Raw genomic sequence first — 15863 nt, 5'->3', positions numbered from 1 at the left:
TAATCCTATTGGGGGAATCCTCCATCTGCAAGATGGAGGATTTCTAAAAGTCAGAGTCACCTCAGCTCAGGACACATTAGGGGCTGTCCTGACTGGCCAGTGACGACTCCTTGTTTTTCTCATTATCTCTCCTGGACTTGCCGCCAAAAGTGGGGGCTGTGTCCAGGGGGCGGGCATCTCCACTAGCTGGAGTGCCCTGGGGCATTGTAACACGAAGCCTGAGCCTTTGAGGCTCACTGCTAGGTGTTACAGTTCCTGCAGGGGGGAGGTGTGAAGCACCTCCCCCCAGAGCAGGCTTTTGTTTCTGTCCTCAGAGAGCACAAAGGCCCTCACCACATGGGGTCAGAAACTCGTCCCTCAGCAGCAGGCTGGCACAGACTAGTCAGTCCTGCACTGAACAATTGGGTAAAATACAGGGGGTATCTCTAAGATGCACTCTGTGTGCATTTTGTAATACAGCCAACACTGGCAACAGTGTGGGTTTATTATTCTGAGAAGTTTGATACCAAACTTCCCAGTATTCAGTGTAGCCATTATGGAGCTGTGGAGTTAGTTTTTGACAGACTCCCAGACCATATACTCTTATGGCTACCCTGCACTTACAATGTCTAAGGTTTTGCTTAGACAATGTAGGAGCATAGTGCTCATGCACCTATGCCCTCACCTGTGGTATAGTGCACCCTGCCTTAGGGCTGTAAGGCCTGTTAGAGGGGTGACTTACCTATGCCATAGGCAGTGTGAGGTTGGCATGGCACCCTGAGGGGAGTGCCATGTCTTCAGTCATTTTCTCCCCACCAGCTCACACAAGCTGGTAAGCAGTGTGTCTGTGCTGAGTGAGGGGTCCCTAGGGTGCTGCAGCCCTTAGAGACCTTCCCTGGCATCAGGGCCCTTGGTACCAGGGGTACCAGTTACAAGGGACTTACCTAGGTGCCAGGGTTGTGCCAATTGTGGAAAGAATGGTACATTTTAGGTGAAAGAACACTGGTGCTGGGGCCTGGTTAGCAGGATCCCAGCACACTTCTCAGTCAAGTCAGCATCAGTATCAGGCAAAAAGTGGGGGGTAACAGCAACAGGGAGCCATTTCTTTACACCTGGTGTTTGACGCCATCTTCAATAGACGTGCTATTCGGTCCCAACTTTGTTCACTGTGGTCCGGGGAGAGACAAGTTACCCAACAGGTGTTGGTCAGTGTGTGGGAATTTCACATAGCAGAGGGAAAAATCGAAAGGGAGACTGTTCTATTAGCACTGCATACCCTGACACCATGTGGCGGCGTAGGGTCGAGACGGGCATGGACACCCCGAAAGGCCATAAATCAACTCCTGGTGCAGAAATGCAATCGACTACGAGATAGCAGGAAGAGGAGATGAAATTACAATAGTGTTGCAGACAGAAAGATGGAAGAGAACAGTTCAGAATAGACCGAACCAATGAATACTAGAGTGAGAGTAACACGTCTGAACCAGACGACGATGAGATAATTTAACAAAGGACTCCATGCCCATGCACAGTATCACCGAGTGGAGTCGTCACTCGATCTCGTGGCTCGAAAAGATTCTTCAAACAAAAATAGCTTGTAACACCTCAGACAACACTGTATGGCAGACTTATGCAAAGCACATATATCTACAGCCACACATGCGATCTAATATATACATATTTACAATATGTCTCAAGAAAGGAACAAAAAGTAGAGAGAACTGCAAGTAGAATTAAGCTTAGTAAAGGTAACCTGCGTACTGACTGTCAAGTACAACCTATTACAGGCTACTCTTTCCTTTCCTGTGAGGATCAAACAACTGAGTTACTCAGGAGCAGAAGCTGGGCCCAACACCTCCGCACAAATATCCGCAACAATTTATAATACAGTCAGCGCGAGACAAAGGAAAAAGGTGAAACGGATAAACAAGGGACTGCCTCGCAGGGGAATTCTAAGCTGCTTGCTTCTCTGGTGCTGTATGTAAGAGCTACCTGTAAAGGAGGACAAACAGAACATTTAAACCGATATGCTAATGTCAGGGAAAATGCTTTTCCTATTTGATATTTTTTACTAACTCATACCCCCCCATTCAGCAAGACTAGCGCACCTCTCATGTAGCATTCTGTCACTTAATTTAAATATCTCAGTTAACATGAAGAGGGTAACAACCCTGTGACAGAATGGTATTATAGGTTGTATTATCCGAGTGAGTGTTATGTTGAATATGAGGATTCACTTATAAATTAGATCTTTCTTTTCTGCATTGCACGTCTCGACCTTCTACATTACTGACAGACTAACTCTCCATGAACTGTGAGCAAGGAGATATAGATAATACTTGCGATAGGAAGGTGAGACACTGCTTCTTAAGGCTAGAACTACAAGCCAGCACACGCCGAGAGGTGCTTTGAAAGATAGAACTTTTCATCCTGTGAGGAAACAGACATGCTAAAGAGATGCTACCAGCGCCTCCAAAGGATCAGCTGAAGTACGCTGGCTTCCAAGGCGAGCACCCAGATCACAAGTTGAATCTAGCTCGTGCTCAAAACAGTAGACTGCTGACTTCCTTGAGGTATCCAGAATCTTCAATTTCCAAAGTTGCAGCGTGTTACAAACACGCGAAGAATGGAAGTCACAGAAGTTTTGCGGATGGCAATCCATGCCTCCAACGGGATAATATTGGGCTCTGGTCAGCCTCTGGTGTACCGGACTTCTGTACAGGTGAGTCCTTGTTCCTTCAATAACGTTCCTGACACTTCCTCACTCAAGGAACAAATGGCACATCACCGATTACCACAGAAGAGAGGTGTTCTTCTCTTGCCCGCCTCCACGGCTACGTCAATCTAGTTTTTTTTTATGACTGGAGTTTTTTCAGCAGAGTATCTGACGCATCAGGTGTGACGTATACAATAGGCAAATCAAAAAGTCAATGTTAACCCCTATACTAAACCTAAGCAAGTGCAGTGAGTCGAGCCTATCTGGTTATCGTCACAGAATGAATAAACAAATCCTAAATGAATAATTTAGGAAAGGCTTCAGGTAGTTCTTGGTCTGCAGTGCTAAATATTTCTACAGGTGTACAGAAAGTTTAAGTGCCCTGTGAAAACCATTAAGTGTGTATTTTCTTATCTTCACAGGTGATGATGTCATTGAAACCTTGTCATTAATATGGTTTTGGTAACTGTAGTGTCCTAGTTACGCAAATAAATTTCCAATAGTAGACCTCCTCACCTGGAATTCTGGGAGTTTACTTTTCTTTCCTTCTTCCCAGAGAATGTCCATACTTGACCTTACTAACTGAATATCAAACTGTGCAAGTGTCTCATGCTTCTCAGTACATTTTCACCTGTTCCTGCTTTGACTACGACAGGTGGTGAAATATCAGTTCATGTCCAGTTCCTCGATGACAGTGGATGTCCTACACTTCACTTTGCTAACGTTGAGGGTATTCTTAGTAACCATCCCACTCTGCTTTTTTTTTTTTTGTTTACCATACAATGGCAAGCCATACCATACAATGACACACAATAGCATACTGCTCAATGACATGCAATGCCATTCTATACAATGGAATACCATAGAACATAACTGTAGGAAGTTGGCTCTGTATGTGCTATTTCAAAGTAAGGAATAGCATGCACAGAGTCCAAGGGTTCCCCTTAGAGGTAAAATAGTGGTAAAAATAGATAATACTAATGCTCTATTTTGTGGTAGTGTGGTCGAGCAGTAGGCTTATCCAAGGAGTAGTGTTAAGCATTTGTTGTACATACATCTAGACAATAAATGAGGTACACACACTCAGAGACAAATCCAGCCAATAGGTTTTTATATAGAAAAATATATTTTCTTAGTTTATTTTAAGAACCACAGGTTCAAATTCTACATGTAATATCTCATTCGAAAGGTATTGCAGGTAAGTACTTTAGGAACTGCAAATCATCAAAATTGCATGTATACTTTTCAAGTTATTCATAAATAGCTGTTTTAAAAGTGGACACTTAGTGCAATTTTCACAGTTCCTAGGGGAGGTAAGTTTTGGTTAGTTTTACCAGGTAAGTAAGACACTTACAGGGCTTAGTTCTTGGTCCAAGGTAGCCCACCGTTGGGGGTTCAGAGCAACCCCAAAGTCACCACACCAGCAGCTCAGGGCCAGTCAGGTGCAGAGTTCAAAGTGGTGCCCAAAACACATAGGCTAGAATGGAGAGAAGGGGATGCCCCGGTTCCGGTCTGCTTGCAGGTAAGTACCCGCGTCTTCGGAGGGCAGACCAGGGGGGTTTTGTAGGGCACCGGGGGGGACACAAGTCCACACAGAAATTTCACCCTCAGCAGCGCGGGGGCGGCCGGGTGCAGTGTAGAAACAGGCGTCGGGTTCGCAATGTTAGTCTATGAGAGATCTCGGGATCTCTTCAGCGCTGCAGGCAGGCAAGGGGGGGATTCCTCGGGGAAACCTCCACTTGGGGAAGGGAGAGGGACTCCTGGGGGTCACTTCTCCAGTGAAAGTCCGGTCCTTCAGGTCCTGGGGGCTGCGGGTGCAGGGTCTCTCCCAGGTGTCGGGACTTTAGGTTCAACGAGTCGCGGTCAGGGGAAGCCTCGGGACTCGGCGCTGTGGGGGCTCAGGGGGGACAGGTTTTGGTACTCACAGTATCAGAGTAGTCCTGGGGTCCCTCCTGAGGTGTTGGATCGCCACCAGCCGAGTCGGGGTCGCCGGGTGCAGTGTTGCAAGTCTCACGCTTCTTGCGGGGAGCTTGCAGGGTTCTTTAAAGTTGCTGGAAACAAAGTTGCAGCTTTTCTTGGAGCAGGTCCGCTGTCCTCGGGAGTTTCTTGTCTTTTCGAAGCAGGGGCAGTCCTCAGAGGATGTCGAGGTCGCTGGTCCCTTTGGAAGGCGTCGCTGGAGCAGGATCTTTGGAAGGCAGGAGACAGGCCGGTGAGTTTCTGGAGCCAAGGCAGTTGTCGTCTTCTGGTCTTCCGCTGCAGGGGTTTTCAGCTGGGCAGTCCTTCTTCTTGTAGTTGCAGGAATCTAATTTTCTAGGGTTCAGGGTAGCCCTTAAATACTAAATTTAAGGGCGTGTTTAGGTCTGGGGGGTTAGTAGCCAATGGCTACTAGCCCTGAGGGTGGGTACACCCTCTTTGTGCCTCCTCCCAAGGGGAGGGGGTCACACTCCTAACCCTATTGGGGGAATCCTCCATCTGCAAGATGGAGGATTTCTAAAAGTCAGAGTCACCTCAGCTGAGGACACCTTAGGGGCTGTCCTGACTGGCCAGTGACTCCTCCTTGTTGCTTTCTTTGTTCCCTCCAGCCTTGCCGCCAAAAGTGGGGGCCGTGGCCGGAGGGGGCGGGCAACTCCACTAAGCTGGAGTGCCCTGCTGGGCTGTGACAAAGGGGGGAGCCTTTGAGGCTCACCGCCAGGTGTCACAGTTCCTGCCTGGGGGAGGTGTTAGCATCTCCACCCAGTGCAGGCTTTGTTACTGGCCTCAGAGTGACAAAGGCACTCTCCCCATGGGGCCAGCAACATGTCTCTGGTGTGGCAGGCTGCTGGAACTAGTCAGCCTACACAGACAGTCGGTTAAGTTTCAGGGGGCACCTCTAAGGTGCCCTCTGGGGTGTATTTTACAATAAAATGTACACTGGCATCAGTGTGCATTTATTGTGCTGAGAAGTTTGATACCAAACTTCCCAGTTTTCAGTGTAGCCATTAGGGTGCTGTGGAGTTCGTGTAAGACAGACTCCCAGACCATATACTCTTATGGCTACCCTGCACTTACAATGTCTAAGGTTTTGTTTAGACACTGTAGGGGCACAGTGCTCATGCACTGGTACCCTCACCTATGGTATAGTGCACCCTGCCTTAGGGCTGTAAGGCCTGCTAGAGGGGTGTCTTACCTATACTGCATAGGCAGTGAGAGGCTGGCATGGCACCCTGAGGGGAGTGCCATGTCGACTTACTCATTTTGTTCTCACTAGCACACACAGGCTTGTAAGCAGTGTGTCTGTGCTGAGTGAGGGGTCTCTAGGGTGGCATAAGACATGCTGCAGCCCTTAGAGACCTTCCTTGGCATCAGGGCCCTTGGTACTAGAAGTACCAGTTACAAGGGACTTATCTGAATGCCAGGGTGTGCCAATTGTGGATACAATGGTACATTTTAGGTGAAGGAACACTGGTGCTGGGGCCTGGTTAGCAGGGTCCCAGCACTCTTCTCAGTCAAGTCAGCATCAGTATCAGGCAAAAAGTGGGGGGTAACTGCAACAGGGAGCCATTTCTTTACAATAACTAAATAAATAAATAAATACCAAGGCAATACATCTTGGGTTGGTGAGACCTATTGGCTTTGCCAATGCCTGTTAATTTATTATTAAACTAGAAGTCTTAATCAACTGGCCCAAAGTGTGAAAACCATTAACAATGCCGGCCAACCAACTCCATTCATTTATTTAGTTTTTACCATTGAGTTCTGGATCCACTTACTCTGTGTCTAATAATGTGACCTGCCTTCTGCCCATTGATAAGGAAACCAACAGATTTTTTAGATTCTCACAGTGTGACTTTTTTCTTGGCCAAGAGAAACCTCAAACATTATCACAAAATTTGACAAACCTGTCACAACCCAAGCTCCTTTTCGGTAACCTAGGCCTAATAGTGGCCAAAAGAGATGTCGCCAAACACTAAGCAGCCACAGAGATGCCAACTATTAGGGAATGGAAAGCAGGAATGAACTTATACATGATGGCCAAAAAAGTAACCTATAAGGCTAGAGGATGCCAACAAAAAGGTTCACAATATATGGGGGTCTTCGAGGAAACATTACCGCATTGAGGAGGGGAATAAAGTGGAGGGGCATTGGCTCCAAACAGTTTCAATGCCACAGAATGGAAGTCTACCTAGGGGCGCAGCTCCTCCGTTTGCCGGTCCAATAATTTTGTCCTAAATTAACTAAACTGAATCTTTGTGAAACTTAAAGGAAAAATGATCCATTCTGATGTAACAGTTAATTCAAAAGCACGGTTAAGCACTTTGTTTTGCTTGATAAAATTGCCAATAATGATAATATAATTAAAAGAAAAAAAGAAAGAAAAAAAAAAAAAAAAAAATCACAAAATGAAGTGTAGTGGTTGCAGAAGGTACAGACAAAGCAAATCGTTTCCCTCAAGTGCTCTGCCCGAGATTCACTTTTTTTTCCTCTCACTACAACATTGGGAAAGCATTTAGCTACAGGATTAATGTAAATTATTGCACGATCCAAGGCACAGAACTCACCTTTTAAATTATCTTCTGCATTCTTTACAGTAGGGAAAATAAAGGAAGGATTGTATCGGTTTAAGGACTGTTCCTCATGATGTTTCTATTTCCCAAAGACGACTTCGCATTTATCTGACCCATTCATCTCTAAAATGACCGCCAACGTTTCATCTAAAAGGAGCTTTCCTGGGCGTTTTTTTGGGAAATTCTCCATTTCTTCTTCCACAAATTGCAGTTTTTCAATTCTTTTTCCTTATTTCGTCATGGAACATTTGTTGTTCTTAAAGATAGGGAAGAGTGCAGTCACAGGGCATGGGACTACCTCTGCTACCTCCGAGGGTGTCACACCTACTGAAATGATAGAAGACGAGTCGAAAAGAGTTTAAGGAACAAATAGGATCCCAGGACTGTTGATATTCTTTTTTGGAATCCTAAATTGAGGATTGTCCACTTTACTACCATGGTCTCCAAAAACAGGCTATACCTGGGTCAACAGAGCAGAAGCTTCTGTCCCTAAACTGGAAGGACTAGCCAAATCCCTTAATTTACTGATCCTCTGCGCAATCAGATTTGTAATGATCTTCCTTTTTTATATCCATCAATAACTTTAACAGTACTAAGAGGGTCCTGGAGCCTGTACAATCTGGCTGGGCTGATGAAGCCTCCTAAATAGATAACTGCTGGTTGCCGCCACTGATACCAGCATTCTCTTTTAGAAGGAAAAAATAGGGTTAGAACCCTTCAATGAATTCAAAAGACTAGATTTATTCCTTAACCGGTTGGATTTTGTCTTTCTACATGCCCTTATGGAAATCATCGTTCCCGAACATATACAGGGGTGTGGAATTCCTATAGCCCAATGCCCAGGACCTATTGTTTGTTGTCAAGGACAACAAGTTCAGGTTAATATGCTATTTAGGACAGGTAGGCGCAACGCCCTGCAGCACAAACCCCTTGGCTGCCAATTTACATTACCACATTACAGAGCAGTAAAAGGAACTGTCTGCAGTTGAGGTAGTATTTGTGTCCATAGGTTAATGCTGTTCAAACTTACATATACAGTTCATGAATACAAAGACTATTATTAGGGTGAGCTTTCTAAATAAATGTTGTAAGCTTAAACTGCACAACTAACAGTGGTTCCAATAAAAATTGTGTACACCCGTTTGCAAAGTTAAAAAAAAAATATGATACGAAGCATAATGCTTACAGAATGCTTCCTGCTTAAATACAAACATTTGCAGAAGCTTGAAAACAAGACAGAATGTTTTGCTTAAAATAAAATCTTCATAAAAATGCAACTAGGAAAAAAAAAAAAACATTTTGCTGAACTACTGTGAAATTTTAGATACCATTTCTTTGAAGCATCGTTTACTAAAATGTGCTGATGCATGCTAATATTAAAACAAATATTCATGTTGGAAAGTCAGTGTGTAACCAGTTTCAACAAGATTACGGGAAACGTTAATATAAACAAGCATTTGCAAACCCAATAGATCAGACAGTCAATCTTTTTGCTTTTGCCAATGCGCAAATTGATTTGACATAATTTTTGTAAAACTATTGCTGTGTGAACGGCTGGGCCCTTACCATTTAAAAAAATATTAGCAAAAAGTAAAAATAGTTTGTTTGCAAAAAGCACTTATTGCCACAGTAGTTCCTGGCACTGAACAACTACTTTGGGTGCCAGTTTGCTCTTCATGAAAGAGAAGATTCTGCTCATTGTAATGTAACATGCATTTGTATAGCGCAAACATGTCACCCACAAGGGTATTCAGGTTCTGAGTAGGAGCGGGTTCTGCAAGTGGCAACAGTGAAGTCCGCTGATAAATGGATAGAGAGAAATATAGAATTTTAATAAAACAAAAAAGTCTTGGTTAATGCCAGATTTTATTAGGGGTGGCAATTCTTTAAGAAAGTCACAAAAGTGAACCTATGGTTTATGTCTTTGCATATTAGTGCAGATTTGAGGATTTTATGAATTCACAAGTTAACAGAAGTAGACCAGGAAATCATACTCCTAGAAAGTATTTGTGAACTGTATTTTAACATAAGCAAATATGCAGGTGTAGAGTTGCTCATGCAACAATCTGTTGAGAGTTTACAAATTCAATTTCCCTTTACTACTTTTTTTTCCCCAACCCTGGAAAAAGTTTACCTTCCGACCCTTGTCAGGAGTACATTTCCAAACCGTCTCAGTAAAAGATTATAGAAGAGCGGGGGAGACAATTAAAATATGCATGTTAGTAGGTTTGCACAGACTCAAAGGGGTACTGCTTACAGCTAGCTCCAGACCCAGTATGTATATCTGCAGAAAGGTGACAAAATAAGCAAACAGCTAGTATTCCATTCCTACTATAGTAGTAGCCCTGGCATAATCGGAGAGGCTACTATCAGAGCACTTGTATAATGAGTTTGCTGCCATAATGTGTTGCCACGCTACACTGCACCAAAGGGACAAGTAGATTTTCTTAACAGGACAACTAGATTTATGAAGCATTTATCAAGTACCACGACCACAAGCCCACGCGCCATCAACCACCTCAAGTGCATCCTGGTCAACGCTCGTTCCGTCCACAAGCACGCCGTTGAACTTTGGGACCTCCTGGACTCCACAGCCCCGGACGTCGCCTTCATCACGGAGACATGGATGAACGCCTCCTCTGCTCCAGACATCGCTACCGCCATCCCCGAAGGCTACAAGATCTCCAGAAAAGACCGCACCAACCAAGTAGGAGGAGGTGTCGCCATCATCTTCAAAGACTCCATCAGCGTCACCACCTCCACCGAAGACCCCCCCCTCGCCGCTGAACACCTGCATTTTCAGATTCGCACCGACCCAAGGACCACCCTCAGAGGATCCCTCGTCTACCGTCCTCCCGGACCTCGCGCCTCTTTCAGCGACGCCATCGCCGACTTCATCTCCCCGCACGCCCTCGCCTCACCGGACTACATCCTCCTAGGCGACCTCAACTTCCATCTGGAACAAAACAACGACCCCAACACCACCACCCTGCTCGACAACCTCGCCAACCTCGGCCTCAAACAACTGGTGAACACCGCCACCCACATCGCCGGACACACGCTCGACCCTATCTTCTCCGCCAGCAAACACGTCTTCTTCAGCCACACCTCTGCCCTGCACTGGACCGACCACAGCTGCGTCCACTTCACATTCCGACGCGAGACCTCCCACCTCCGCACTCAACCCATCCCTCGTCGACAGTGGAACAAGATCCCTGAAGAGCAACTCTTCTCCGCTCTCGCCGCCAACCAACCCACCCTCACCACCGACCCCAACGACGCAGCTCTCAACCTCACAAACTGGATCTCCAACTGCGCTGACAACCTTGCTCCCCTCAAACGCACGCATCGACAGACCAACACCAAAAAACCTCTCTGGTTCTCTGACACCCTCAAAGAATCAAAGAAAACTTGTCGTGCCCTTGAGAAGGCCTGGCGCAAGGACCACACCGCTGACAACATGACCGCCCTCAAGAACGCTACACGCGAACACCACCACCTGATCCGCACTGCCAAAAGGATCTTTTTCACCGACAGACTAGACAAAAACAGCCACAACAGCAGAGAACTCTTCAGCATCGTCAAAGAGTTCTCCAACCCCAGCGCCAGCGCCAACGCCGTCACGCCCTCACAGGATTTGTGCGAATCCCTCGCCACTTTCTTCCATCGCAAGATCAGCGACCTCCACGACAGCTTCGGACACCAGACCCAACCATACACCACTGAACCCGCTTCCCCGGACATCACCCTCAACAACTGGACCCACATCAACACGGAAGAAACCAAATCCATCATGAACTCTATCCACTCCGGCGCCCCTTCGGACCCCTGCCCGCACTTCATCTTTAACAAAGCCGACGACATCATCGCCCCGCACCTCCAGACCGTCATCAACTCTTCTTTTTCTTCTGCTACCTTCCCCGAATGCTGGAAGCACGCTGAAGTCAACGCCCTACTAAAGAAACCTACGGCTGACCCAAGCGACCTGAAAAACTTCCGCCCCATCTCTCTTCTACCTTTCCCAGCCAAGGTAATAGAAAAGACCGTCAACAAACAGCTGACCACCTTCCTGGAAGACAACAACCTGCTCGACCCTTCACAAACCGGATTCCGAACCAACCACAGCACGGAAACCGCCCTCATCTCAGTCACAGACGACATCAGAACCCTGATGGACAACGGTGAAACAGTCGCCCTCATTCTCCTCGACCTCTCGGCTGCCTTTGACACCGTCTGTCACCGCACCCTAATCACCCGCCTACGCTCCACCGGGATCCAAGGCCAGGCCCTGGACTGGATCGCCTCCTTCCTCGCTAACCGCTCCCAAAGAGTTTACCTCCCTCCGTTTCGCTCAGAACCCACCAAGATCATCTGCGGCGTACCTCAAGGCTCATCGCTCAGCCCGACACTCTTCAATGTCTACATGAGCCCCCTCGCCGACATCGTACGCAAGCACGACATCATCATCACCTCCTACGCCGACGACACCCAACTTGTACTCTCCCTCACCAAGGACCCCGCCAGCGCCAAGACCAACCTACAAGAGGGTATGAAGGACGTCGCAGATTGGATGAGGCTCAGCCGCCTAAAGCTGAACTCTGAAAAAACGGAAGTCCTCATCCTCGGCAACACCCCGTCCGCCTGGGACGACTCCTGGTGGCCCACGGCCCTCGGCACCGCACCGACCCCCGCAGACCACGCCCGCAACCTCGGCTTCATCTTGGACCCTCTTCTCACCATGACCAAGCAAGTCAACGCCGTGTCCTCCGCCTGCTTCCTCACTCTCCGCATGCTCCGCAAGATCTTCCGCTGGATCCCCGCCGACACCAGAAAAACCGTGACCCACGCCCTTGTCACGAGTCGCCTGGACTACGGCAACACCCTCTACGCCGGGACCACCGCCAAACTCCAAAACCGCCTGCAACGCATCCAAAACGCCTCGGCCCGCCTCATCCTCGACGTACCCCGCAACAGCCACATCTCCGCACACCTGAGACACCTGCATTGGCTCCCAGTCAGCAAAAGGATCACCTTCCGTCTTCTCACCCACGCACACAAAGCCCTCCACAACAAGGGACCGGAATACCTCAACAGACGCCTCAGCTTCTACGTCCCCACCCGCCCCCTCCGCTCCGCTGGCCTCGCACTTGCTGCCGTCCCTCGCACCCGCCGCTCCACGGCGGGTGGGAGATCTTTCTCCTTCCTGGCGGCCAAGACCTGGAACTCCCTCCCCACCAGCCTCAGGACCACCCAGGACCACTCCGCTTTCCGGAGACTCCTAAAGACTTGGCTGTTCGAGCAGCGATAACCCCCCCTTTTCCCCCCTAGCGCCTTGAGACCCGCACGGGTGAGTAGCGCGCTTTACAAATGCTAATGATTTGATTTGACCCTTTCCCAAGGGCAAGTAGATATCTTATTAAATTCCAAACCCCTGTACAGTATATCATACTAGGTTCATTCTGTCACGTCAACTCCTATCTTAGTATTCATTTTTAAGAGATGAATTTTTTTTTGTCTTGGAGCCAGTACAATAAATATCACACATTAGGACTATAATGGTATGAATAATTACATAAGGACTTCAATGACAAGGTGCTTTGTGATTCCAGAAGTTATATGGGAGCTTAAAAAAAAAAAAAAAAAAAGGCAGATTTCAAAACAATGATGGTTGAATCACCTGTCAACAGTCTGACATTTTCTCTTCAGAACAAATTTTAAAATATTACGCACATAATCCAAAACATCCAAAACAAAAACCTTGGACATGATTTTGTTTTTTCAGCAATCAATTTACTGCACAGTAAACTACAAATTTCCAAATGCATCCTAAAGATGCCAAAATCAATGGCTTTTAAAAAACAATACCTTCTGCTGCTAGGCTTAATGGCAGGGACAGCAAATGGCATGACAATGCTAGCAACCCGAGTTGAAAGCCCTTAAAAGTGCCCAAAGAGTTACAACATGGCCATGTAGGAAAGTGTTTTATTTAAAAGCAGCAATTTACTAGATTTTAACAGGAGATTTTTGCGTTGTAGCAAAAAGGAACAAGAAAGCAATACTGCAAGATTTGTGGCCTCTGTCCTTTCTTACAAAGTGTTGGGCTACACCATGGTACCAGAAAGCATTTTTGTAGCATGCAAGAAGTGCACACAAGACAGAAAGACTTAAGAGGAGTCACCTCACCTGAGGATGCAGGACCACTTTTAGGGGCACAGCTTGTCGCAGACCCTGCTGACCAGAAGGAGCAAGCATCACGGTTTGCGAATGGCCCTGCTGTACAAACTGGAACTTCTGTGGCTGCTGCCCGGAATTCTGTGGCTGCTGCATCTGAAGCTGGATGGTCACCACCTTAGCAGGCTGACCATGGGCATTCTTGGCCTGAGTCAGAGCAGCCAGCTGATTGCTCTGCAGCAGGATCTTGCCGGGCATGCCACCTAACATCACTTGCCGTGGGCCGCCCTGCCCACCCTGGGGTGGCTGTTGTAGTACCAGGGTTATCCTCTTAGACTCACCCTGAAAATATATAAAAAGTTACAATAAAAAAATAAGAAATTAAAATAAGTTATAACAACCAATAAAAACAAGTGAATGAGGTCAGCAGAAACAAAAACTCCAAGTCCAAGAGGGGCACTTCATTAAACACTCCTTTGCTTTAAGAGCTCTCTGGAGTATGTCCTTCATACATTACAAGTAGTCAATGTCAGTCTAGTTGCCACTTACTAATGAAGCATTTTTATTGGCTGTTTTGCCAAGTAGTGTACTGAATATCCAAGACTTTCGATACATTCAAGCTGGGTAGATTGGTTTCTTTCAGATATAAAAATATTTCCTACACGCTTTGTAGGCAAAAGACATCTTGTTCTACCCCATACTCCTGAAACTATACCAATTATCAGTGTGAATCAGTTTCTCATGTGTTATGTTTGATGGGTAAGGACAGTAGTCACAGAAGGAAATAAGACCATTGCTCAGTGGGTGCACTATATACCTCTGAGATAATTAAAAAAAAAAAAATCAAATGTGTGGACATCTAAGAACAAACAATGATGAATTCTTAAACAAATTGGTGTCAAATATTTCTATACTACCAAAATAACCCACCAGTAACAACGCAACAAATGGCTAATACCTACTACAAACAAATTATTTTTACACTTGTGAAAGATAACATTACTTGGAACATTCTTTACCATATGCTCATTTACTTTATAGACCCGATTCATCACAACATTTTATAGTTATTCGGTCAGGTGCTTGGCCCACAATTACATGCAATGCAGTCAAGATAGGGATGCTGCTGTCTCCTTAGCCGTGAGACCACTGCATCTGCTGCACTTATGATAGCAGGGCAGAGCACTGCAAAGAGAGTGCAGCCGGTGATGCACAGAATTCTAGACCCCATGGGGCCTTAACTATCTAGGACTCCAGCACCTTCTCTCTGCCACGGTACTATTCACTGGTGAGTTTCAGATCCACCTACCAGTTGCTGTCCCAGAATGCTCTTTGAAGCACAGTCTGACATGCCTTTTCAAGGATCAGACTTGCGCAGGTAAGTTAGACAGACAAACACAAATGTGTCACTATATTGCTGCCTTTGTAATACAGAGGCTGTCTTACAACGAATCCCTCAAGATAAAATATTTTGATTAAGATGTTTGCCAATGTTTCAGTTTCAATATCTCTTGCCTGAGTTGACTAAGCGTTCATTCCACTAATAAAATAAGGAGAACGAGTAAAATCAAAGTTAAATACAGTAGCCGGTATGTTATTTTATGAGGTTATCAGCATCTGTACAGCACATATCTGCGGTTAGTATAACCTAGCAGTGCTGAAAAAAACTAATGAATGTCATTTAACCTAGATAATTCATGTGCTAAGACTAAGCACAAAAAACATGAGACTACAACCATAAATACTTGTGATGCAGGTTCTAGCTATAATTACCCTGCTTAACTGAACATGGACGACACAAAACATTTCAGTTTTCCTTTCCTAACTGCTCTCCCGACATAGCTTTTGTGTATTGCTGCCCCTCACGGCAGTGGCCTGGCTCTGACCCAGCGCAGACAAAAGAGAGGCTCAGGGAGGTGTCAGGTTTCTGTACTTGATAATCAATACACAAAGTGAAAGTGTGATGGAGGAAAACACAAGGCTGGGCTCACAAAAAAAGATACCCTCCATCCTGAATAAGAGAACCTGGAGTACCACTGCTCACCCATATCATCTACCAGTGGTTCTGAACCAACAGCCACAGGAAGGCAGTCAATATACTTTCGCTGTATGGGGAAACAGTCCTCAACCTCCTTGCGCCATGGCAGACCACAGGCATTCAAAAGGACTCCACTTTGTAATTAATACTGTAAGCCAAAAACTTGAGGCCAAACATCAAAAGACATCCACTCCAGCATTTGCAGAATAGCCTTTTTAATGTTGGAATTACTGACCCCCATCTTCTCACATGGTTTTAATCTTGATGTTACTGGTTTTCTTAGACTAAGGCACTCTATTTTCATTTGATTAGCTGTCTTTGCTGAAGTAATGGCCTAGCGGTAGTTTAACAGTATTCAGAATGTTCCAGGGGTGTGGATTTTTTTTTCCCTCGCCTGACACTTGAAAAACCCTGT

At 46.1% G+C, this 15863-nt stretch overlaps 1 protein-coding gene across 6 annotated transcripts in view; it reads right to left on the bottom strand.

The window, feature by feature from the left end:
- CHD8 (chromodomain helicase DNA binding protein 8) overlaps positions 1-15863 on the bottom strand; it is a 1013809-nt gene that overhangs the window by 927773 nt on the left and 70173 nt on the right. For all 6 annotated transcript variants that reach the window (XM_069238270.1, XM_069238269.1, XM_069238274.1 and 3 more), the window contains exon 3: positions 13423-13752. In XM_069238270.1, the coding sequence (XP_069094371.1) occupies positions 13423-13752 (330 nt within the window). The remainder of the gene's footprint in view (positions 1-13422; positions 13753-15863) is intronic.

Source organism: Pleurodeles waltl, chromosome 6, assembly GCF_031143425.1.
Source record: "Pleurodeles waltl isolate 20211129_DDA chromosome 6, aPleWal1.hap1.20221129, whole genome shotgun sequence".
Lineage (NCBI taxonomy): Eukaryota > Metazoa > Chordata > Amphibia > Caudata > Salamandridae > Pleurodeles > Pleurodeles waltl.
The sequence above is the reverse complement of the archived record's forward strand: the minus strand, read 5'-3'. Positions and strand labels throughout refer to the sequence as shown.